Source organism: Plectropomus leopardus, chromosome 19, assembly GCF_026936395.1.
Source record: "Plectropomus leopardus strain MGB_pleo_1.0 chromosome 19, ASM2693639v1, whole genome shotgun sequence".
NCBI classification, from domain to species: domain Eukaryota; kingdom Metazoa; phylum Chordata; class Actinopteri; order Perciformes; family Serranidae; genus Plectropomus; species Plectropomus leopardus.
Genome location: NC_142194.1, coordinates 18442587 through 18466121, shown reverse-complemented (window position 1 = coordinate 18466121; position 23535 = coordinate 18442587). Strand labels below are relative to the sequence as shown.

Below are 23535 nucleotides of genomic sequence, written 5' to 3'. Positions count from 1 at the left end.
GATACGGACTGAGTCAGTTGTTGATATTCAAAAACCACAGTTAACGTGGCCCTCAAACTATCTTTGCGCCGGTCTGTTTTAGATTGACCATGATGCATTGTAGCAACGTTTGTGTAAATTACAGGTCTTTTTATAGCATTTTAACTCCTCAAACTACTTCAACTTTTGTGAAGAAGCCTACAGGTCGTTTAACCGTCACGTACTCCACTATGAACTCTAAACTTAATGAACGTTGCAGATATTCATTTTATTTAGTCGTTTTACATAAAAATAAACTTTTAAAAAAAATCATTTTTAATGAAACCTGATAATCCCAAATCGTCTTCAGATTATGTGCAATACTATGCAAAAGTCTTAGGCCACTTTAAACTTTATTTTAACAAGGTTATAAAGATCATATTTATTTCTCAGTGGTCTCTTCACAAAAATACAACCAGAACTTACAGTAAATATGTATACATTATTAAAAACAGCTGTTTTGTTCTGACTATATGCATTGTACATGTTGTCTGTATTCTTTGTTTGGATCTTAATAAAGAACTATGTATATATATATATATATACATATATATACACATATATATATATACACATACATACATATTCACATATTCGTTACATTTGTATATGTAAAGGAAAATACAAAGTAAATATGCTTTATTGTCATGAGTCTGATTCAGTCTCTTCCTCTTCATTACAATGATGAGAAACTGTTCTTGACTCATGGTTGCTTTCTGTTTTTTCATCTTCTGCTTCATCCTCGTCATCCTCGTCATCTTCTGATTTGTCTGTATCCTCACTCGAGTCATCATCTTCAGGTGCACTGAATACAGAAATGACAGTTTGAAGAACTCAGTAGCCATACCCATGGAAAACAAACTGGGATCAGATATGGCTTATTAGTTTTTGAATTTTAGCTGGTGTTAAGTTACTTTCTGTTGCAAATTTAAAGGTTTTACAAAGTGACATACTACTAAAGAAACACCACAATTCAAACAATTGTCCAACTGTCAGCAGTAAAAGTACTGGATCCCAACTGATCATTTATCATCATATTCATTAGGGGTCAACTGATTTTGGTTTTTCAGGGTTAATACCGATACCGATAATTAGTAGTTAATGGGACCAATAACCAATATAATGTGCATTTACAATAAAAATGAAAATCTTTCTGTGAAAATTTAGAATTTGGAATATAATTAATTCTAACACAAAACTTTGCTAAAATGACTTTAGCAAATGTTTAATTAAAAACTGAAACTTTCAACATCATATACAGAAAGTTCCTAGCAACTATTTTTTTATAGTCAAGTGAAAATTTAAATGAAAAATGAATAAATTAAAAATAGCTCCCTGGGGTTTTACAAAGTAAAACACTTTCTTTGGACTTTTTATTTAACAAATTGTATCAGTAATCACTGCAATAAAACGCCAATACAGATAATCAGCAAAATGCTAATTATCAGCTCCAATATTCAGGCAGGCCGATGATCTGTCGACCCCTAATATTCATCCCTACAATGAATATTAGGGGTGCAAACAAACAGTGCATCTGATAGGATAGGATATAAACATATTGGACTCATGACAATATTAAATGCTTACCACAGGCGTCTGTTGAGATTCCTACATTCTACTCCTGAGTTAACATCAAATGGATCTGTGAACAAGACAGATAATTAGAACTCATAACTCAGCAACAAAATGCACCCTTCTCTGTGTGTAGGGCAACTTTCCAGGCAGGCTGGAAACAATTAGCCTGGTTCCAGACTTCTGAACCACTGCCCTACATCTCTGACTTGTTTAGAGATTTGAGTTAATCACAATCACATCAATAAAGTAAAGCAAAGCGGCAAATCTGCATAATTATCGTTCATTAGACTAGGAAACAACGCACAAGACACATTTATATCAATCTTTTAAAAAAATAGAGAAAGCTGCCTAGAGCCACATGTCACAACTTCAAATGTCGATTTTTTGATGAATTACATTATACCACATAAGTAATTTGTAATGCGTAAAGCCCTGAAGAACTATGTTTTATGATTTTCACATCACAAGTGTTTGTATGAGATCAGTGTTTCCCCAACAATAATTCAGCAGTGGTGAGTCACCATAGAAAAAAAAATGGAGCAAGTATGAAATGGAATAAAAACATTATATTTTAGTCCAGTTTGCCTAAAATGCAGTTACTTGGGATTGTTCAATTTGAAATTTTCACCATAACCAAGTTTAATTGATATTAACTATTTTAACGCTTTAAGTTGTACATAAAGCCAAACCAAGACTAAAAAATAAGGACAGATGTGGGACTTAAACCCAAATTACTCCAAATTACTACAAAAATATATAGGGAAACATTTAATAGAAGCCCAATTTATTTATTTCTGCCATTTTTACCAAAATCCTCCTCCTCTGGTTTAGACGTTAAGAACTCCTTTTCTGCAGCGAGCAGCTCTTCCTCAGACTGGCATGCAGCATAGCGGTCCAGCAGAACTTTATTAAGATCCAGGAACACTTTGCCCCACTTGAATTTGTGCAACAAGAGCACTGCTAGTTCTTCAAAACCTTAAAAAAAATAGATACAGTATATTAGAGTTTAACAACCATGACTTGAAACAGGAAACAGGAAGCAGTTAGGAATACATCACAGTAAATAACTCCTGAATAACTAAAGCTAAAGTCTTACCAACAATGCAGAACGTAGCAGCAAAAGCCTCAACACAAGATAACTTGCAAGGTTTGCCATAGTTGACGGGGTTTGCAGCTACGAGGTACGGCAGCAACCTGGGATGAGCTCCGACCATCTTACTGAAGGGAGTCTCCTCCAGTTTAGCCCAGGAACAATCGATCACTGCTACGCCACTTTGAGCCACAATTTCTCTGTACATAAAGGGGCATACAAAAAGTTTTATCCCAAACAGTTGATCACAATAAGATATTTAGTAAAGACATTTAAAAAAATAAATAAATTGTTATGGTATTATGGTTACATACTTTTGATAATCAATTACCATTTTGGTTTTCCATAAAATAATAATAATAATTATTATTATTAAACAATTATAATAATAATAATAAAGCTATGAATATTTGCAAGTTGGGCTGACAGATTTTGAAATACTCAAATAAATAAATATACAATATAATATAATACATATATATAATATAAATGTGCTTTTTTAGGCTATGCATCAGACATAAAATATCTTACGATCAATCTTAATCAACTGATCAAATTATTTAAAAACAAGAACTAGATTAACTGTTATATGTGGCAGTAAATCATGATATGAGTTATACTGATAAATGAAAAAAAATGCATACCTGTCTGCTGGGGTCACGTACTTTGTGCCCATCGGACTCAGTATGAGCCCATTAAATCTCTGATTGAGGCGCAGGTTGCGCACAAAGCCCTTGCGTACCAATTTCCTGCCAGTACAACGTTTGGGATCACAGTGACCCAACTCCCACATGGCAAGTGGACAGGGCAGTTTCACCTGAGGGGCCTCTGATCCCTCCTCTGGGTGAAGACTTGCTGAAAGACACAGAGACAGAGGACATAGTGTGCATTATGATGTGAGTGTGAGCACTCATATTCTTGCACCTTTTTTCCCTTAAAAGGCCAGTGTGTAAGATTTAGGAAGACTTAGTAGCATCAAGCTGAGAACTGCAAATCGCAACACACTGGGCCTTTAAAGACATCAGTGTACAACCAAATAGCTGTTATTTAATTAATAGCAATATATTGCATAAGTTGCCAGAGGTGGTGTTAAATAAGCATATTGCAAAGAATATGAACAGCCAACATTGTTTCAATCCCAGAGTTCCTACAATGTAAAGCAAGTGTGATTTGAGACTATTTAAGACTCTTTTTGCTACTTGAATTGAAATTTTGTACTAAAAATTAGGGAGGATTTATTTCACTTTTCAAAGATTGATTGTAACATAAAACAAGACTCTTTAGTGATATTAATGCAAGAAGCATTTAGTAAATAGTTTTTTTTAGATTTTAAACTAATAAATTAAATGCCTTTTTAGATGTTTACTATTTTTAAGGGATCTGCAGGAACTCTGCAATCATTTTTATATCCTTAAAAATATAATGCATCAAAACCTTAAAGCCCTTTACTAAAATACAGGAATTTCATGTAATAAATGTAGTTCTAGCTGGGTATAGTAATTCCTGTAATATTTGTCTTTTTTTTTTTTTTAATAACTATTTTGCTTTGTTAAATCTTGGTCTTGTAGAAAATGGGGCAAGCGCAAAACAATTTCAACATATCCTTGTGTTATAAATAGTCAATGCATTACCTTCAAGAGCAGTGTGCATTTCTTCTGTAAAGGCCTCTAAGGATTTCCCCTTCATTTTATGTCTCTTTTCTTTGCCCTTGTTGTCAGGGCGCACAGTCTTGCCCTGCTTCTTTCGTCCCATGTTGCAGCCTGTGGACAGCTAGTTAGCTATTGCCAGATTTCAGCCTGCATTAACCAACCGATGTCTGTTTACTCTGACATTAGCTAGCTAGCTAGTTGTACCTGACGCCAGTATTTGTGTCACAAAAAGTAAACGATTCGTTTTGTATCAACGTGTACACCTTGAACGATTACAAGAGATTACTACAGTAAAACTGGAATTAGTCTCCGTTTATCCTGCATTGGTTTTTAACACCATCAAAAATAAAGTTTAGTTAGCTCTAGTTACTTTGTATCGCGGAAAGCACGCCGTGGTCCAAGACGTCAACAGCGCATGCTCACATGATATTTTGATCACGTGCCCTGTCACCTGACGAACTACTACCAAAGCAGGAAATGTGCCCAGAAAACAACCTAATAGGACGTTAAATCACTAAAAAAATCAGCGATGCAGTGTTTGTGTAACGGAATTAATCGTTTATTAAGACTGTGGATGGTCTCTGTGTGTCTTTTCAGTAAGTGATTGAATATTCCGCCCAGTTTATTTGTCAATACCAAACCAGATGCGCCATGAATATTGGGACATATGGTTGTGTGTGAGCTGAGTTGATGTGGACATGTTTTTTTCTTTGCACAGTAAACCATGGATTCGCCGGTAAAATGAAGATTGTAGAGGAGCCAAACACATTTGGGTACGTTAAGCAAAGATATATATATATATGTATATATATATATGTATATATATCATAGGGTTCACCTTGTTAACACTAGCCCTTTCCTCGCGGATTTTTTCTTTTTTGTGATCACAAGTTTTTTTGCATAGTATAATTTATAAATCATATATATATACATAGCTGCATCTCATCCATAGGTGTCCATATTAGGGTATTAGGGTAATTGTAAGCACTTCCTCAGTCCAGTATTGGTCAAATTGACAATCGATTAATCGCTATTAAAAAAAACGTATGCTTATTTCAGACAATACTAACTGCTTTTTTTCTTAAATTAAACCTAACAGCAATCTATTAGACATACATTACCAGCATTGTATAGCCCATTGATTGATCAGTCAAGTATCACATGTTCAGTTAAATTCTTAATGACCGATTAATCAATTGTCTATAAATTATCATCCCTTGTCCATGTTTAAAAATTTTGCTTGAAACTCCAGAAGGAAAATGAACCTATTGTCTAAACTTTGTGTCCCCTCCCCTCCCAAGATGGTTTAAGATGACCTGTGATATTTATGCCGTATGATATAAAGATTTACAAAAGGAAAAAAAAAAGAAAACAAACACACATTTAGCATAATAAACAAATAATAATGACCAACCTGATTCATATACATACATTTGCCTGACTTTCCTCATTGCCTTAGCCAGAGCCTCAATTTTATTTACCATGGCCTCATTTGACCGGGCAATAGAGATCTCCATGGACATTGTGTCATACAGAGGGGTAACCCTTTGAGTAATATGGAGTGTGTGTGGAGGTCTCCACCACTGTGTCATCTTTTTTCTTTTTTGCAGCTATCAAACCTAAAAACAAACATTTTTTTCTGTGTGTTTCTGTGTTTAGGTTGAATAATCCTTTTGTGGGTCAGGGAAGCAGACTACAGCCTAAAGTCACCCCATCTCCAGTATCTGGTAAAACAGTCTGATATAACTGAAAGCCTACATTTTCTTTGATCCTGTGCCGTAAAGGAAAGTGGTTAACCATTAGATGTTGACAAAGTTAGCAAGAGATTTTCTGTCGATTAACTCAGTCACTGAATTGACTTATCATGTTGATGTGAATGTCTTTTCTCAAGGCCCTGCACACTTTCATCGGCTTGCTGGAAAGTGCTTCAGCCTCACAGAGTCAATGTGAGTATCTTACACCTGACACGTGCTCTCATGCTCACACGTGATCCACATTTCTGCTGCCTCTTGACAGTGACTTGTTTTGAATGCAGATTGTTTGTTCAAATACAAAGACATAACATGGTATTTGTGTGCTTGGTGATTTTGCAGGTACAAATATGAATTTTGTCCATTTCACAACATTACCCAACACGAGCAGTCCTTTAGATGGAATGCCTACAGTGGGATACTGGGGTAAGTTGGGTTACCTTCCCCCACATTACCTACAGTTACCTTTATGGCAGATATCAATATGTGAATGATTGCCAGTAAGTTGTGGGTTTATTCTAATGGCAGCAGTTTTGCATGTTTCCAACAGGATCTGGCAGGAGTGGGAAATGGCAAACAACACTTTCACTGGCATGTGGATGAGAGACGGGGATACTTGTGGAACAAGAAACAGGGAAACAAAGGTTAGCTTTGCCTTAAATATTTAAAGGAACAGTTAACCTGTGCAGAGGTGCTCGAAGTGCCAGTGGAAAAAAAATAGTTCCTGCATGAAACTGCTCACAACAAGGTCTGTGGGTTATCTTGAGTAACTGGGTTATGATTTTTGGAAAAGGAATTTGCTGTTCAGTTTTCCAAATGTTTTTTTTGGCACTTTGAACACCACAAGCTATCTAGATATATCATATTCTAGAGACAGCAGACATCTCTACTGCAGATATCGCCAACACTCGGCAACTCACACCAAAACAATCTAGATCGATAAATGCCACTACAGATGAGAGGAAAAATATACTTTAAAAAAAAATGGGGGCTGAACTGTCCCTTTAAACTCTTTCTGGTAGTCATGCAACAGAATTAAGGAACTCCCAATATTAGACCAATTAAATGACAGGAGGCGATCCGACCCAAACAGTGAACAGCAAATTCATTAGTCAATATTACCAACAAGTCTAGACCAAATATTTTGACACTTTAAAGACATTTCACAATACTACTCTGCAATAAAGATCATTTTAATTAATAAATTAACATTATGAACACTTAAAGAGTTAATTAATTACATATATGTGTATATGAGTATTTGTGTATGCTTATATTTATATAATTGTGTGAATGTAATTATGTGAGTGTATGTATGTGCATTTACATGTTAGAGAAGTTCATGAATTAATTGAGGGGTTGGAAATAAGTTTTATACTTCCTCCTACTCCTTTATGGACATTCATTTCAATTATTGTTATTTTGCTTTTTGTTTTGTTTTGTTTGTTGAACATGTTCAAAATAAATACCAGTCAGTCAGTCAGTCAAGTTTCTTTTCATTTTTCTGTAGGTGATTTTTGTCTGCAGCTCAAGCACCAAGCTTGCCCAAGTCTCAGAGCCCAGCACCTGTGTGTACTCGCTAACCTTTGAGACCCCGCTTGTTTGTCATCCACATTCCCTGTTAGGTAAGACAAAAGAACCATCTTACAGCGTAAGTAAGCAGCGTGCTGAGTCAGTGTTAATACTGTATCTTATCAGTTGTGTGCCCTTTTTGAAGTGTATCCGACACTGAGTGAGACGCTCCAAAGGGAATGGGATGAAGCTGAGCAGGCTCGCTATGAAGGTCTTATAACTGAGCAGGTAAAGACCAGTTTGGCTGATCACTTGCGAGCTGATAAAATGTAAAGGTGTAATTAGGGATCCCCAATTGATTAAAACACAGACACATTGTCCTTTATACAATTTGCATGGGATATTAAACTGCCATTTACATTTCGTAGTGCAGCCTCACAATTACCATACTAATTCTAGTTTTAATAATTTGTTTAATGGCCCACTAAAACATAATGTATGTTTGCTGCAGGGTTACAACAATCTTTTGAGGGATATTTTTGAGGACGCTGGTCTCCTGAAGAGCCAAAAAGTGAAGATAAAGCCACCAGAAGTTGCAGCTGAATCAAGAGCACACAATTCACTACAGAAATGTACAGAGGTGTTTACATTTATGTATTCTTCCAAATAACAGCCTACAAAAAGAATGTATAGTATGAGTACAATACTGTTTAAAAATGTGTGATAGAAAATGTGCATTTTCAATATATTTTCCGACAGGATTACCAAAAACAGAGAGAAGAGATTGAGAGACTCCGAGCTCTCCTCACTCAACACAATATTCCCTTTGATTCACAGCAAGGTAAGTGAACTCAATCAGATTGCGACTCATTCAAGTTTTCTACAGTGTTAATAGCATTATTTTGTGGATTATCTTTGCTTTATGTTGCAGATGAGGCAAAAAGCACAGTGAGTGCAACAGTTAAGGAGCAACATGCACGGGGAGACAACGGCCTGATTGATTTGCTGTGAATATGAGCACGTCACCTCCCACAGTGGGTCTGAAGATTTTGTTGATCATGAGTGACGCAGACACTCGCTGGACAATATTGCTGTCACTGGTGATGGCACGAAAGGTTAATTTATATAAGTGACACTGAGAAAAAAAACTCATTTGTGGATAAACTTGTCAGACTTTTGCACTTTTGACTTTTTGAGGTGTAACATCACTCAGCTGCCTCTCTTGAGGACTTCCTGTCAGTCTTGTTAATGTATCAAATACTGTTATCATGCGACCATATTGAGAAAAACATTTTTAATAAAGTTTTAAGAGAGGCAAAACGTTTTAAGTATATATGTCTCGGTATTTAAGTCTCTAGGTTTACAAACTTCTTACATGAAAAAAGTTGATTCTCAAAAAACTTGTTACTGGGGCCTTTTTTGTTTCCTGATCTGTATTTGACTGGTGCACTGAAAATCTGGATGTCTTGCGCCAAGTAGGAGATACATTTTTGAAGACATCATAGACAGAATAACTGGATTATTATTTTCTTCAAGGACATAACATTTCATGAAATAATTGGTATGTTTTATTTGTGCCACACTGAAAGGGAAAAGTATTGCAAAAAATCTTAACAGATATAGGCTTATGTTGTTATTTGTGCCTTTATACAGTTAGAGGAACTAAAAGTCTTTGAAATATGACTTGTACTGTATTTGGGTTTATTTTTATACATCTAGGAAGTGATATCAGCAGCCCTCGCTTACATATAGAGAATCAGTTTCCTTCCTGAAAAGTTAAGAACCTGAATTAAGAGTCAAAACATGCATATGCCCTCCTTGATGCTGCAACCTGAACTGGCAGCTGCTTTGGTACCTACTGCACTGCATATGTGTGTTTATGGCATAAATGAGGTCTGAATTATGGGAACAACTATTTGAAGTGAAGCTACATGTGAGAAGAAAGGTTCAGAATGGGTCCATGCTAAGCTCAACATTAGGTAGAAATGCACAAACACACATCTAAGGGCAATAAACTACTGAGCTGGAAAGGGGAGGAGAACCAAAACATTATCATGCTCATACCTGGAGCAGATGAGAAAAGTTATTCTCCTCAGTGACATCCCAGATTATGGGCTTTAACAGGCACAAACATGTCTAGACTACAAACATTCCTGAGACTCCTCACTGCAGCAGTCGCCCAGCTGTCTATTGCATCTTTGGAGGATCAACATCTGTCATCAGTCCAGAAAAGAGAAACTGAATTCTGAATTCTTTACATCTGGAGCTGGAAATAGCTACTGTATCTGTAACATAAATGTGGGTCCAGTATTTTTAGTTTTCAGATGTTTTTTTTTTATATCATTCTGCAGTTTTCCAGAAGTTTTCAGGGTGCCCACAGTAATGTAAAATCTGGACAAGTCTTGAAATTTCACAATCATGTTTTCCAGGCCTGGAAAAGTCATGGAATTGGTAAAAATAAAACCTTTGGAAAAGTAATGGAATTGTGCTGGGTATAATGACATTACTGTTAAAATAATATTTGGATAACCCTCCAGATAATTCCCATGCATGTTTTCTGTAGCTGTCAACATGACATTGGTTTAAAATGCGTTGTGTGGTACTTTGTTTACAATCATGTCCATTTTCTTATTTTCACCGTGTGTTCTGTCTCTTCCTTCATGTACACCAGCTAAATGAAGTTATGTCTGAAATTGATATATATTTGAAAAAAATGTCAGGCATATACCAAAAGGAAATAAAGCACTATTAGGGGTCCTTGAAAAGTCATGGAAAAGTTCTGAAATTGTATGCCAGAAAATTTGGCATTTAAATTACACATTAACACATTTAAATAAAAAAATGTGAGCAATAATGCTAATTTAATCAAAACACATCCTTTTTTCTAAGGAACCTGTCCAAAAAAACTACACATAAACAACATGTTTTAGCTTGAGACCAGGGCCATCAATCATTCAGTCCACTGACCAACAAACATGCCTCAGTCTTTTCCGGTGGGCTCCATGCCTCTGTTTGATGGTGGTGGGTTCAGGACAGCAGCTGGATAACTTCTCTGGCTCTGTGCGCCCTCTGCTGGATGTCTCTGTCCTCTGGTGCTTGTCCCGACTCCTCGATCAGGACTAAGGCCTTCTGCACTGTGATGTCTTTGGCCCCTCCGCGAAGCCCCTCCAGGTACTCGAGCAGCACGGAGAACTTCTCATCTGGAATCTGAGAGGAAGTATTTTAGATGATTGTGTTGCTTATATCCTGTTGTTTGTCCATGAGTTTACATATGAATATCTGGTTTTCTCTTATTTTACAAAAAAATGTGTGTGCATGTCTTTTTAATCTTTTAATATTATTTTTTATTGTGCATTTACAGGAATAATCAAACTGTTGGTTTATTTATAGTAGGAATTGCTTTTATCTGTTTGCAAATTAACTAAATATAATGTCAAATGAATCTATACTATATTATGCCATACTTCTGTGCCTACAGTCTTTGTATATATTATATTCCATTCCGATGCCATACTGCTGTACTATATATCATATCTTATATTACTACCTCACCTTATACAATATCTCATATCCCACACTTTGTCATAATTTAACCAGATTATACTATTTCATGTTATATGTTACTGATTTTTGCATCATATTCTATATTATATATTTACATTACTTCTCTATTAATACAGATGAACACCAAGTATTATTACTTAATAATATCAGTCTGGTGTACACTGTTAATTTAGACTTCGGACTCTGCCGCAATTAAACACACTTCGACTTGCGATTTTTGACTCTATATGCTCTTATTAATAATAACATAATAATAATAATATAATTTTTTTCATTTTAGTCTTACTTTAGATATATATATATATATATATACACCTCTTGTCTCTTTTACTTTTTCTATTCATCAGTACCATTGCTGTCCTTGTGCTGCTGCAACAATCAAATTTCCATGCTATAATGAATAAAAGGTTCATTTTATCTCAAAGGTGGAGTCTGCAGTCCTAAACCTATTCACTATGTTAAATTTAGCAAATATTTAAATCCAGGGGTCACACACAGCCCTGACTCTGGAAATTGAAAACAAACAAAGTGACTTATAACGCTATTATGCTGTGCTCGTGCACAGGACAGAGGAAAGACCATGGATGCGTCAAGAGAAAGCCGAGGAGAGCGAGAGGCACGGTAAACAAGGAGGGGTGTACTTGTTTGGGTGTTTGATTTCAAATATTAAAGATCATTTTCCAGAATTGCAAAATACACCTTTAAATGAGAAAGTAGCTTTACTAAATAAATAGTGGAAGTTATTTGTATCAAATCTAGTAGTAAATAATAGTTTACTGTGTAGTTTTAAAAGAAAGCGCACAAAAATCATCATTAAATGTATTTTCAGGGCGATTTATAAATATTTATAAACTGAAAACAACTTTTCGTAGATTCGCCTTATTGTTCTGCGTAACTGTCGACGATGACATGTTCACAAAACGCATATAAAAATAGCATTCTTAAATTGCGTTATTATACTTGCTGAACGGAGATAAGAGAGTGGGTGTAACTCACAAACTGATCAAACAGGAAGACATCGTTCTGAGGTCAACACTTCCCACACTCTAAACCTTATCTGAGAAAAATCTTCCTTCACCATCACCATCATCATCATCGAGCGCTCACACCTGGTATGTTTACCTGCTGGGGGTCAAACATGTGCTGCAGTAACCATGTCTGCCTCGTCTTCTGGAACTTCCACTCTGTGCGGTTCTCAGCCCAGCTGCAGACAAAACCAGTTCAAAATAAAATAAAGGTGTTGATTTTTTAAAAACAGTTTAGTGTCTGTGTCATACTGGGTTGCTTTGCTGTGATTGCTGTATTTTGTCCTCCGATTTACATAACAACAGGCAGGACCTTAACCTTGAAGAGATACCACAGAGATCTAGTTTTGCACTTCCTTAACACAAGAGACAGACTAGAAAAAGAATAGTCAAAATCAAAGCAGTAGAGGAGACATCCTGAGTTTCAGTCACTAATACAAGTTATTGTCAAACACTGGATCATACACTTCCCACAATGCAACATGATAAGATTTTTAACAAGACCCTGCCTACCTTGTAAACACAACCATCTTTCAAACTCAACGACCCGGGTTTTCTGTTTTAAATTTAACATCAGGGTTATTTTTCTCAGACTTCAGAAACTTTATGTGAAAAAGGATTTCCATTTAATATCTAATTCAATCATTTACCAATCTCAGCACACCACAAACAATACCGTCAACCAGAGTTCAAGCCACACTTCGCACACATTCCCAACATGAGTAACCAACATAACCAAAACATTTTCTGTTTTAAGGGCTGTACTGAATTACATTACATTTTCAGGGTGCTCCAGCTTACATGTATTTATGTGTGAAATATTAGCAGCAGACAACTTAAAAAAGATGGTTTGTGAACCACTTTTGGTCTTCTGGATGCATATCATAGCTTAAAAGAACACGTCATCCATCAAATTACCATTTGTATATCAATTTCTCATGTCGAGTTCACTTGAATTAGCAAATAAAGCTTTTTCTTTTTCTCACACGCCTCAGTTTTGAAGGAAAACTCAAAAAAGGGTGAATATTCATGAACTGAAGTAATTCAAGTTTGTGTTAAACAACAGCAAAACTATATCAAAACACCGGCATATAAACTCTTACAACTCATGCAGTATAATCCAAGTCTCATTTATGCACAGCAATTCCTTAACACATCCATTTTACCTCAAACCTTAGGATTTAAAACTGAAGTGAAAGTCAAACTTACCTTTACTCTCTTTAAAGCCAAAACCCGGTGACAAAAACAGTAATTTTACCTTGTTGAACACCGGAGCTGCTGGTCTACTGCTGCCTCCATCAGTCAGTTTTCATTATTAAGTGACTTTTGTGAATCTGAACTAACCCTTTAAAATACCAAATTCATGAGTTGTGTGAGTTGTTTTGATATAGTTTTGCTGTTGATAAAAGTGGACCCCAATTTATTGAGAATTTTCTCAGTTTTTGGATTCTTCGTTCACCGTGGTTGAATGCAAGAAAGAAATGTTTTCTTCACAAATTCAGCATAACACAGGGTGAGTAACTGATATACAAATGGTAATTTTCTGAGTGAAGTATTCCTTAAAATAGTTGAAAAATAAATGTAAATACTGTCGGCCTATGTGTGCATTGTGTTTGAGCCATATCCTCGTTGCTTCATGGTTATGTGGATTTAAACATGGGTTTGCTTTAAACCTTTGGTTTCCTCTGTAAGAAGTGATGATAGGCAGGAGGCCAACATGTCGATGCAGCTGTCCTGAACTACATACGCTTGTCTCTTACCAGGTGAGGTAATCTAAGGCCTGCTGAGGTGCAATGGGTCCAGATGCATCAGGTTTCTTTACGGTCTCTCCCTCAGCTTTGAGCCTCTTCTTCTCTTCCTTTTTCAGGATCTTCTTCATCTTCCTCTCCATGACCCGCTTCTCCTCAGGGCTCAAGTCCTCCTCTCCCTCCAGCTCGTGTGTCCCCTCCGGGCGACGGGGTGGATCTGAAATCTGTCGCACCAAAGCAAAACAAAGGTTATCTTCATTTACAGGCCTTCCTTTGTAGACCCTTATCATTTTCAGCATTCATGTGATTGTACTCATGTAATTATCAAAACATCCCAAAATAACTTGCGCTGAGTGATTGAATGATAAGAAAATGTTACAACAATAATATATTTTTGTGTACTCAATAGACATTTCCTGCCAGTTTCAGGGTTTTTTTACCTTTTTTTTTTTTTTTTAACTTTTCTGGAGATCTACTGCTAGATACCTCACATAAACGTAGTTTGATTTACACAGTAAACTAATGTGACTTTTTTTTGGTGCTATCTTGTGAAGACAGTGAAAGCTAAAGCACTTTTTAAGTCTGAATCCCTTCCTGTTGCGCTGCAGCGCAGAGGGACGTTTCCTGGATCGACAGCCCTATGAGGTCAGCATCACATGCATTTATACTGTGTGGGGAAGTTTACTGTGGTGCGCAACACACTTTCAGCATTCAAAGCGCTCAATCTTATCCACAGCACAAGCATGCACTGTTTAAAAATAATCACCTGTCGTCAGTTTTTTTTGCCAAATCACACAGAGGAGCCTTGAAACAAAACAGCTGCTGTGTGAGTGAATTTGGAATCAGAGCAAATATTGGATTTCAGTTTAATGATGGAGAAATAAATCTAGTTCCCTATTTGTCTGCAGAGTATTTGAAGCTTTGCAAAAGACTTATTTCAACATTTTCTAACGAGAAATAAAAAACCAAATTAAAGATATTAAGCAGCAGCAGCAGCCAGCAACCACAGCACAACTTAAAGACTGTGTTTAACTCTGAGGGGAAGTTAAACAAGGGGCACAGTATGCTCTGATTTAACGGTCCTCAGTCTGCACGGTGATGAAAAAGAAAAAAAAAAGAGGGAGGGGAGGAAAAGATTTTTGATCACATGGCCACGAAGTCACTCTGAAAGTATGCTGGCAGAGTATTGCCTACAGAAATATAAAAAATCCTTCACAGTGAGCAGCCGGGTCCATGCAACAAGCATCATTTTCGAAGCTTTGAGGCGATCGGCAGCGTCGGGGCTGGTGGATACAAAACAGAAGACGAGTGGGTGACGAAAACAAAAATGGTAAGTGGAAACATATGTTTTCACTAAAGCAGGAGGTTCCTCAAATGGGAGCAGACAAAGAGTGGCCAATGTGGTTGTTGAAAAGATTTCTGAAAGAAAGTAGTCATACATTCTTTCAGAAATATATAGCACTATATATGTCTTAAATACTGACTTCAAGTTCAGTTAAAATTTTAGCTTGAGTTGATTCAGGAAGGAAATGCACATATGTTGTAAGGGTGTATTCCTGTGGAACACCCATGTTATGATTGGTAAATCTAACTGATAAAGCAAGGCAAATGTATTTATATCGCACATTTTATATCCAAAGGCAACCCAAACTGCTTTACAGATTAATCAAGTCAAAGTTCAAAGTTCAATTTGATCTTTAAAGTGAAATGTCACAAATCAAGATCAGCCTCAGAGGGTCTAAGTGAGTTTACCTACTCAAACGTAGTTGCTCTTAATGTTTTCCCACTCGTTTTTGTGTCCTAAATGAGCAGCTGATTTACAGACACCAGGTGAAATACACTTGTATCCAAATGATCTGAACTCGGCTGATATCTCACCACACTCTGATGGGAGGAAATGCTCGACAAACAATGGTGAAGCTGAGGACAGGATTTCATCAGTGGTTGTTTTCTCTTTTCATTTCCAGTCGACTCAAAGCGTGGACGTGCTCGCCACTGAGAGAAGCACCACACCTCCGTTATCACACAGTCCCACCATCATGGACACCACCATCGTGGACACTTTCACCTCAACAATCTCCTCTAAAAACGACTTAGACGAAATTTCAGCCAATGACATCACCTCCAGGGCAAACTACGTCTACAGTTTCTTCGCTGGTCTCGGCTTCATGGCGGGCTGCTTCCTGCTCTACAGCTTCATCCAGACGTACAGAGCTCATAGACGGCTGGCCTGGCTCGACTGCCTGCTCTGGGCCTTTTGTGGCCTCCAGCTGCTGCTGCTGCTCCTCTCTCTCCACACCGTGGCCTACAAACCTCACTACCTGATTACAACAGGTTTGGGCTGCGCCGCGCTCTCCTTCACCATCAACGCTGTCTCTCTTTGCAGCCTGCTCGTCTTAGTTCTCATGGCTTATGTGCTAACATTGGATCCGCCGTCCCACGCCCTGCTGAGGAAGCACTGGGTCTGTGCAGGTTTGGTGATCCTGAGTTCTATCCTGATTTCTCTGCTGCTCGCTGGGCTTCGTGGACCCAGTGAGGGTCTACACAAAGAAGCTGAATGCTTTATGGATCCAGCTGGTGCTGGTGTGTCGTACGCAGCTGCTAGATTGTGCCTAGCTTTTTTGATTCCCTACACCTTCCAACTGGGACTTCTGATAGGCGGCTGCGTCCGGCAGTGGAAATCTAAAGGACGCTTCCTCTCCGGCTCAGAGGAGGGTCCTGTGTTCCTGACAGTCACCGTGGTCATGTTTTTCTGTCAGCTCTTCTACGGCGTGGCACTGTTGAGAGGAGCCCAGCTAGCACAACTAGAGGGGGGGCTGAGCCATCACGAGCGAGCGTTTCTGAGCGTGGCTGAGTTTGTTTTGTTCTCAGGGAGCAGTACCAGCCTCCTGCTCGTGCTGCTCATGCACAGGCAGTGTCGAGAGAGTCTCCACGGCGTGTTGAGGCAGCTGGGGGACTGCTGTCAGAGTCCCGGGCGCACGCAGCCCAACAGAAACATTATAGCTCCCCACAGCGAGATCACAGACACCCTGCAGGACATAGAGTCGTAGAGGACAAAGACGCTCTCATCTTTGAGAACAGAACTCCACTGATGCATCAAAATAAAGACTAAAATAAAGTAAACTAAAATAAAGAAATCTGATGTATTCAAATATTCTTAATGGAATTTCTGAAATGCTTTACTTTTTCTCCTAAGTTAAAATTGAAATCCTTTTACATGCATGTATTCCACTTTTTAGTGTCTACAGTGCTGAACATTTGCAAATCTGTTCTTCAAATTTCTTTTTGTTGTGCATTTTGTATTTTACAAAAATAAATGTTTTGCTGTACATATGGAGAATTGTCAACATGTACAGTCCTTATAGTCGCTGATGTAATAATAACAATATGTTTATTTTGTTTTTGTAAATCAACATCTATGTATAAGAAATTAATCCTTTGCAACATGGCCAAATTGGCTCAATTTCTTTCAAAATAATGGGAAAAAGGCAATGACCAACTTAAGAAGGAAGGATTTACCAAGAAATTAGTTTTTAAAAAAAAGTACAAGGAAATTACTTGAAAAAACCAACCCCTCCAAACAAAAACACAAGAACAAAAAAGGGTAAATAAAAAAACAAGAAAAAAAGAAAAGGGAAATGACGTGAAAAAAATGCTTAAAATGTATAATTACTGTAAAATTATTTAAGATATATAATTATGATAATTACAAATATAGTTCTCTTGAAATTTTTCCTTTTTTTAAAAAAAATTTCTAAATCTACTAATCTCTTTCCACGTGTCTTCTTGCCTTTTTGTTCAGCCTTCAGAGGTTTAAATATGTGTGAAAAAGTGATGTCGATCCAGACTTGCTGTCAGCAGTAGGTGCAATTTTATATCTCTTGAACCTGCTCTTAGACACACCTCTTTTCTCAGAAAACAGACTCAGTTTGCACAAACACAATTTGCACAAAAGCCCTTTCAGACAAAACGCCTGGAAAACCCTCTGCAATTCCCAGAATGCCACATAGGAAACACTTACTCAGGGAAAAATAAAAGTCAGGGTCTAAGTTGAGGCCAACAGTGTCAATATTTTCCATGTAATTATTTTAAAGCTGTTAAACTAAACAACCAAAACAAGCCAGACGAGTGATACTCTAAACTCTTTTCAAGAAAATGATGGGCACCAGTTCTAGGAACAACTGACCTGCATGGATCACATTTTGCATCAGTGCCAACACAGTGGCACAAAGCAGGGACCGGTAGGAAAATTAATAAATGAGCTGGGTTGCATTAGATGTTGGCGTCATGTGAAACGTCAGATCTGATTCACATTGTGTAAAATCATAGTAGCAAGATCTAATATGTTGCTCATTATAAGAAAATCTCAAAAGCATTAAACCTGATGCATTACAGCATTAACACGGCAGATCATCTGTAGTTTTAAACAGGTGCCTGTGAGCCCAAACAAAAAACAAAAGGTGCTGCTGAATGCTGTTTTTAGGAGTCTAAAGACAAGAAAAGATAAAATGAGCCTGTCATCCGTCTGCGCGATTTGTTTTGTGTAAATATGATGTCAGTCGGTCTTTGCTTAAATTCGCCTGACTCCCCTATTTACATATTTTAACATTCTACAATCAATGTCGTGTTCACACTTCAGTGCCGGTGTTGACAAGTTGGCTCCGTGTCCTAATTTGACATAATTATTTATGCAATAAAATAACTCTATGTAAAATATACGTAAGAGTTGTTTCTGTTGGCTACTTAATGTATTGCTTAGAAATATTTGAAATAAACTGAAGTGAGGATATGATGAAAAACACTTTTCAGGTTTAGCTGAAAACACTCTATATTTGCGTGCATGCGTGCGTGCGTGCGTGCGTGCATGTGTGTGTGTCTTGGTGGAAGTAGTGGGTGGCACCAAAACACTTCTCTGGATTTACTGGGACACCTGCTCTCAAAGTCACCATCATACAGACGGGGAGGATTAAAAACACCGCAATGCAGTGCAAGGAACCTCGGGTAGGTTTTTTTATATAAATTACAAAATATTTTTTATCAAATCTAACTGACTGGTATAGTCTTGTGGTTTTCAGATTTTAAAAAACAGCTAGTGCAATTTATAAAGAATTTCTGGGCATTTCATTACTTATTTATTATTTATGGAAAGTGGAGACAAAATGAAAATAAATAAAAAGGGGACAATAGGGGACTACCAGGCCACCCACTGTCACAATTTTGTATCTTAAAAAGGATGTATTTCATATTAAAACAATCTCTGTTGAGTCTGGAAGAATTTTTAAAACTGCAGCAAATTTGCCTTTTTTTCAAGTGAAACAGCTAAAGCAGAGCTATAAGACAATGATAAATATTTAGAGAAGAGAGGTTTTGCAGCTGATCTTGTCTAATGATCTTGAATGGCATGTTATATGAAATTTGTAAGGGCAGACATACAGATTCATATTTAGACAAGAAATGCCCCTCAATCCCAAATTGCTCCACATTGTTTTTAAACTGGTCATCAACCAGAGGTGGGACCAAGTCATTGTTTTGTAAGTTACAAGTCTCAAGTCTTTTGGCACACATATCTCAAGTCAAGACAGACAAGAACCAAGTCCTTCACTTTAAGATTCGAGTCCCAAACAAGTCACAGTGCGCTCCTCACTGGATGTAATGCTGAAATTGTTGCGTTTCCATCTGTTTTTAGACATATTTTAAACCATACATTTTGCACACTGCATTTCTTTTTTTGTTAACTATCGCATAGTTTTTGTAAATGAACAAAATTATATTTGGTTTGATTTTTTTAAAACTGCCACTGGGTAACGTAATGTTAGATTGTCATTATTCTCTCCTGCAGTCTGATTGGCTGCTGTCAGATTAGTTCAAACAAAGTGGATCATCTGGGCAATTAAGTGTTGACTTGCTGGGAATAAAAAGCATTAATTGATTCAGGAAATAAATTGACTCAAGGTACACTTAATAAATAACATACTTCTTAATCTTTGGACTTGGGAGAAGGTATCGAGTAGTTCTGACTCAAACGGCTCTTTCTGGCGCTGGACTGTTCACTAGAAGCACTATTGGAATTTATATAGCGCTTGATTATTCATTGCACCAAACTCTCGGAGCACGATGCGTAGTCTGGGCATAGACGATGCAGCAGAACACCGGGCGCAGTCAAAGTAAACTTTACCGTAAGCTGGGTGCAAAAGTTTGCTCCCTCTCTCTTCTGCAGCAGCTGCTCCTCTCATCTAGTAATCTGATAAGTTCTGACCAGATCATTAGATCAATTATTGACCTTATAACTGTAACTGCTCCTGATGAAAAAAGTGATTAGCTAGCACCACACATAGATTTTAATTTTGTGGGAAACACTGCCATCCAATTTGTGACTCCAGTCCACACCTCTAACATCAACTAATTTAGGTATATTCATGTTGCCGTCTTTACTGTCGTCAATTGATGTTGTACATAGATGTTTTTGCCTCCTTAAAGTCTGCTCATTTACTGAATCTAAGTCTTGAGAAGCTGTTGACTTACTGCACTTCTCTCTGTTCAGAACAAAAAGTGGGCATCACTATCCATCCACGACCACGGCGCAGTATGAAGAAACAGATGACACCACAGTCTCCACTAAGACGAACCCCTTGGAAAACTATATCGCAACTTTATGGTTATAACTACTGCTAACACCAGATCCACACAGTAGTGTTATATGGACATGACCATGTACATGGACTACAGCGTCTTCACTGTGCAGCTAAATGACACAAAGGCAGTCGTCGCTGATATTCTGCAAGCAGCTGCAGAGAGTCGACAGCTTTACGTTATCAGCCTCTTCCTCTCTGCCCTCTACGTTATATTCCTGTTCCCTGTCGGCTTCATCGGAAACATCCTCATCTTAGTGGTCAACCTGCACCACAGGGGCCGCTTGACAGCCCCGGATCTCTACTTTGTGAACCTGGCGGTGGCCGACCTCGCCCTCGTGGCCGACTCTCTGATCGAGGTGTTCAACCTGAAGGAGGGCTACTACGACAAGCCCGGCCTCTGCACCTTCATGAACCTTTTCCAGCAGGCCAACATGTACAGCAGCGTCTTCTTCTTATCCTGGATGAGCTTCGACCGGTATGTGGCACTGACTGGCCTCATGGGTCGCAGCATGCCGCGCGCACGCCTCAGCTGCTGCCTCATCTGGGTGTCGTCGTCTTTGCTCACCGTGCTTCCCTTTGCCATAGCTCAGAGGCAGCACGCGGGAGAGCTCCACTTCTGCTTCGCAAATGTGACCCAGATCCAGTGGCTGGAGGTGATGCTGGGTTTCTTGCTGCCCTTCTGCACCTTGGGTCTGTGCTACTGGAGAATAGCTCAGGTGCTCCAGAGGAGCCAGAGGGGGCGAGACGGCCCCCAGCAGAGGCCTCGCAGGCAGAAAGCCCTGCGGATGATCTCAGCGGCTGTGTTAGTCTTCTTCCTCTGCTGGCTTCCGGAAAACGTGTTTATAAGTGTTCACCTTCTCAGAGGCGACACAGACGGCGCTACGCTGTGGCAGCACTACCCTCTGACAGGTCATGCCGTCAGGATGGCGGCTTTTTCAAACAGCTGCCTGAACCCGCTCATCTACAGCTTCCTTGGGGAGACTTTTCGGGATAAACTGAGACTTTTTCTCCAGGAGAGGAGCAGATGGGCCAAGCTGCACAGGTCAGCCTTGGGGAAATCCATCTATGTACCAGCTGCGAGCATATGTGGCCATGCAGCATGTGACAGAACAAGACAGTCTACACATTTAAGCTCTAATATCCTTCCACAAACTGTTCTACTCCCCGAAAAATATGCCGACTGCATACAGTAAGCCAAAGCAATATGAGATAACATCATGTCTGTGCAATCAGTGTAGACTGATGGACAATACAAAAGCTCAGACTGTGTTGAATGAGTTATTTAAAGGGACAGTTCTGATTTTTTGAAGCGGTGTTGTATGAAATACAAAAGCAGTACACTGCGTAGTACTTTCTTTATGGTTTATGTATTGATTAGGAGTTTTGACAGTGTCTTCACTTTTAAGCAAATATAAAGCCAGCTTTTAAAGACATTTCTGATACCACCTAGGAACTTCAGGTCAAATGTTTGCCATTTAAATGAATTAAGTATTTAAATTAAAAAAAAGGAAGATACAATTGTCAACTCACATTCAAGTGGCCTCACAAGTATGAACTTTTAGCTGCTCTGGTGTTTTTAAGCACCATTAAACTCCTTATTTTGAGGACTGGATTATTACCAGCACAAGTTAAGAGTTTTCTGTTTAGTGCAACACAAATCTGCAGTCAGGGTTCACCTGAACACTCAGAAACCTGCAACTGTGTTTGTTTTACACGGAAACAAAGGGAGACAGCTTACCTCAGTTTGCTCTGTCATGTGTTTCTTTTTACGTTTCTTTTCCTTTTTCGGTTTTGTATCATCTGCTGTTATTGCCTCATGAGGAATCTGCACCGGAGCCTCCTGAATTCAATAAAAGAAATCGATATTTTTTTATTTATGTTTGTAATTTAAGGCTGTGTCTTGTAAAACGTGTGCAAAGGACAGCGCTACTCACCTCCACCTTTCTCCTTTTCTTTTTCACTTTGGGGTCCATCATTTCTTCTGTGTGGACCTCGCTATTTGAACTCAACTTCTCCCTTTTAGCCGGTTTTGTCAAAGATTTGTCTTTGGCCATGATTTAATTTACTCCTACAAACAAAAACATGTTATGCGACAACAGATACACATATTGTGCATACTGTATGCAGTATTAAATATACAGACAATAAACTTCACAGACTGAGAGGGATGAGGAATACAATTTAAACTAAACACGTGAACGGTTTTCACAGCCAAAACACATATTTAACGCTTCCTGTGGTTCCTCCACATAAAATGCTGTTGAAACTGAATTATAGAGCCAACATTTGTCTTTATCACGCTGTTCTTATTTTACTTACTTCCTCCGTGACAAAAACGTGTAGACCTCCAGGAAGCTCACATGAAGCGTGGGAACTCAAACAGGAAGTGATGTCGCACAGCTGAAGCGTGATTGGACGGATATGGTCCAGCATTTAACCCTTCAAAGTCCTCACCAAGAAAAAAAAGCAATAAAAATGTCTTTGCATTTTTATTTCCTTTGGGGCTCTAATAAAAAAATCAGTTTTTTTTTCAAACAGACCTCGAAGGTTTTTTAGTTGTTTTTTTTTTGGGGTTTTCTTTATATTTATGCCTCTTCCAAACGGTTGAGATGGCCGTTCATGGTAATGGCAAAACACGAAGAAGCTTTAAAAGCTTGTTATATGTTATCATATCAGTGTTACATATATCAGTGTATGACCGTGGAATGAGTAGTATTACCAGAACTAATATTACAGTACTTTGAAAACATATCAGAAATGGTTAAAAACAGATTTTTATATATATATGGTAGCAAAAACAGTGATTATTCATCCTTTTTTTTTATAAAAAAGTGTAACCTTCACGTTAAGGACCAATTAGTAACAAAGAGAAATTTACATTTTAACATCTACATTTCCATGAAAACTTTATCTACTCTACGAGTCAAATTACATGTTTTTTTTATTTTATTGTGTTGTTACTTTTTTTATT

The 23535-nt window shown here is 38.0% G+C and overlaps 4 protein-coding genes and 1 pseudogene across 5 annotated transcripts; 3 read left to right on the top strand and 2 right to left on the bottom strand.

Annotated features, from left to right (window-relative positions):
• Window positions 1–352: 352 nt before the first annotated feature.
• tsr3 (TSR3 ribosome maturation factor) lies at window positions 353–4750 on the bottom strand. The gene is made up of 6 exons (XM_042508346.2): window positions 4315–4750; window positions 3328–3538; window positions 2690–2883; window positions 2401–2568; window positions 1606–1660; window positions 353–823 (listed from the first exon to the last, which is right to left on the bottom strand). Exons 1-6 carry the CDS (start codon window positions 4433–4435, stop codon window positions 664–666), a joined length of 909 nt encoding a protein of 302 aa, XP_042364280.2. The 5' UTR covers window positions 4436–4750; the 3' UTR covers window positions 353–663.
• gnptg (N-acetylglucosamine-1-phosphate transferase subunit gamma) lies at window positions 4745–8915 on the top strand. Its single transcript, XM_042507780.2, has 11 exons — window positions 4745–4928; window positions 5051–5105; window positions 5992–6059; window positions 6224–6278; window positions 6426–6509; window positions 6634–6727; window positions 7594–7708; window positions 7801–7883; window positions 8107–8235; window positions 8355–8436; window positions 8527–8915. The coding sequence occupies exons 1-11, from the start codon at window positions 4862–4864 to the stop codon at window positions 8604–8606; spliced, it is 912 nt and encodes a 303-aa protein (XP_042363714.2). The 5' UTR covers window positions 4745–4861; the 3' UTR covers window positions 8607–8915.
• chlsn (cholesin) lies at window positions 8235–23014 on the bottom strand. Its single transcript, XM_042507781.2, has 6 exons — window positions 22884–23014; window positions 22499–22632; window positions 22303–22404; window positions 13945–14156; window positions 12282–12363; window positions 8235–10802 (listed from the first exon to the last, which is right to left on the bottom strand). The coding sequence occupies exons 2-6, from the start codon at window positions 22616–22618 to the stop codon at window positions 10623–10625; spliced, it is 696 nt and encodes a 231-aa protein (XP_042363715.2). The 5' UTR covers window positions 22619–22632; window positions 22884–23014; the 3' UTR covers window positions 8235–10622.
• LOC121958687 (uncharacterized) lies at window positions 14931–17272 on the top strand. Its single transcript, XM_042507779.2, has 2 exons — window positions 14931–15262; window positions 15900–17272. The coding sequence occupies exons 1-2, from the start codon at window positions 15260–15262 to the stop codon at window positions 16980–16982; spliced, it is 1086 nt and encodes a 361-aa protein (XP_042363713.1). The 5' UTR covers window positions 14931–15259; the 3' UTR covers window positions 16983–17272.
• LOC148186341 (G protein-coupled estrogen receptor 1 pseudogene) lies at window positions 18863–22311 on the top strand (annotated as a pseudogene). Its single transcript, XR_015774948.1, has 2 exons — window positions 18863–18933; window positions 20474–22311. The product of XR_015774948.1 is annotated as a G protein-coupled estrogen receptor 1 pseudogene (transcript).
• Window positions 23015–23535: the final 521 nt, after the last annotated feature.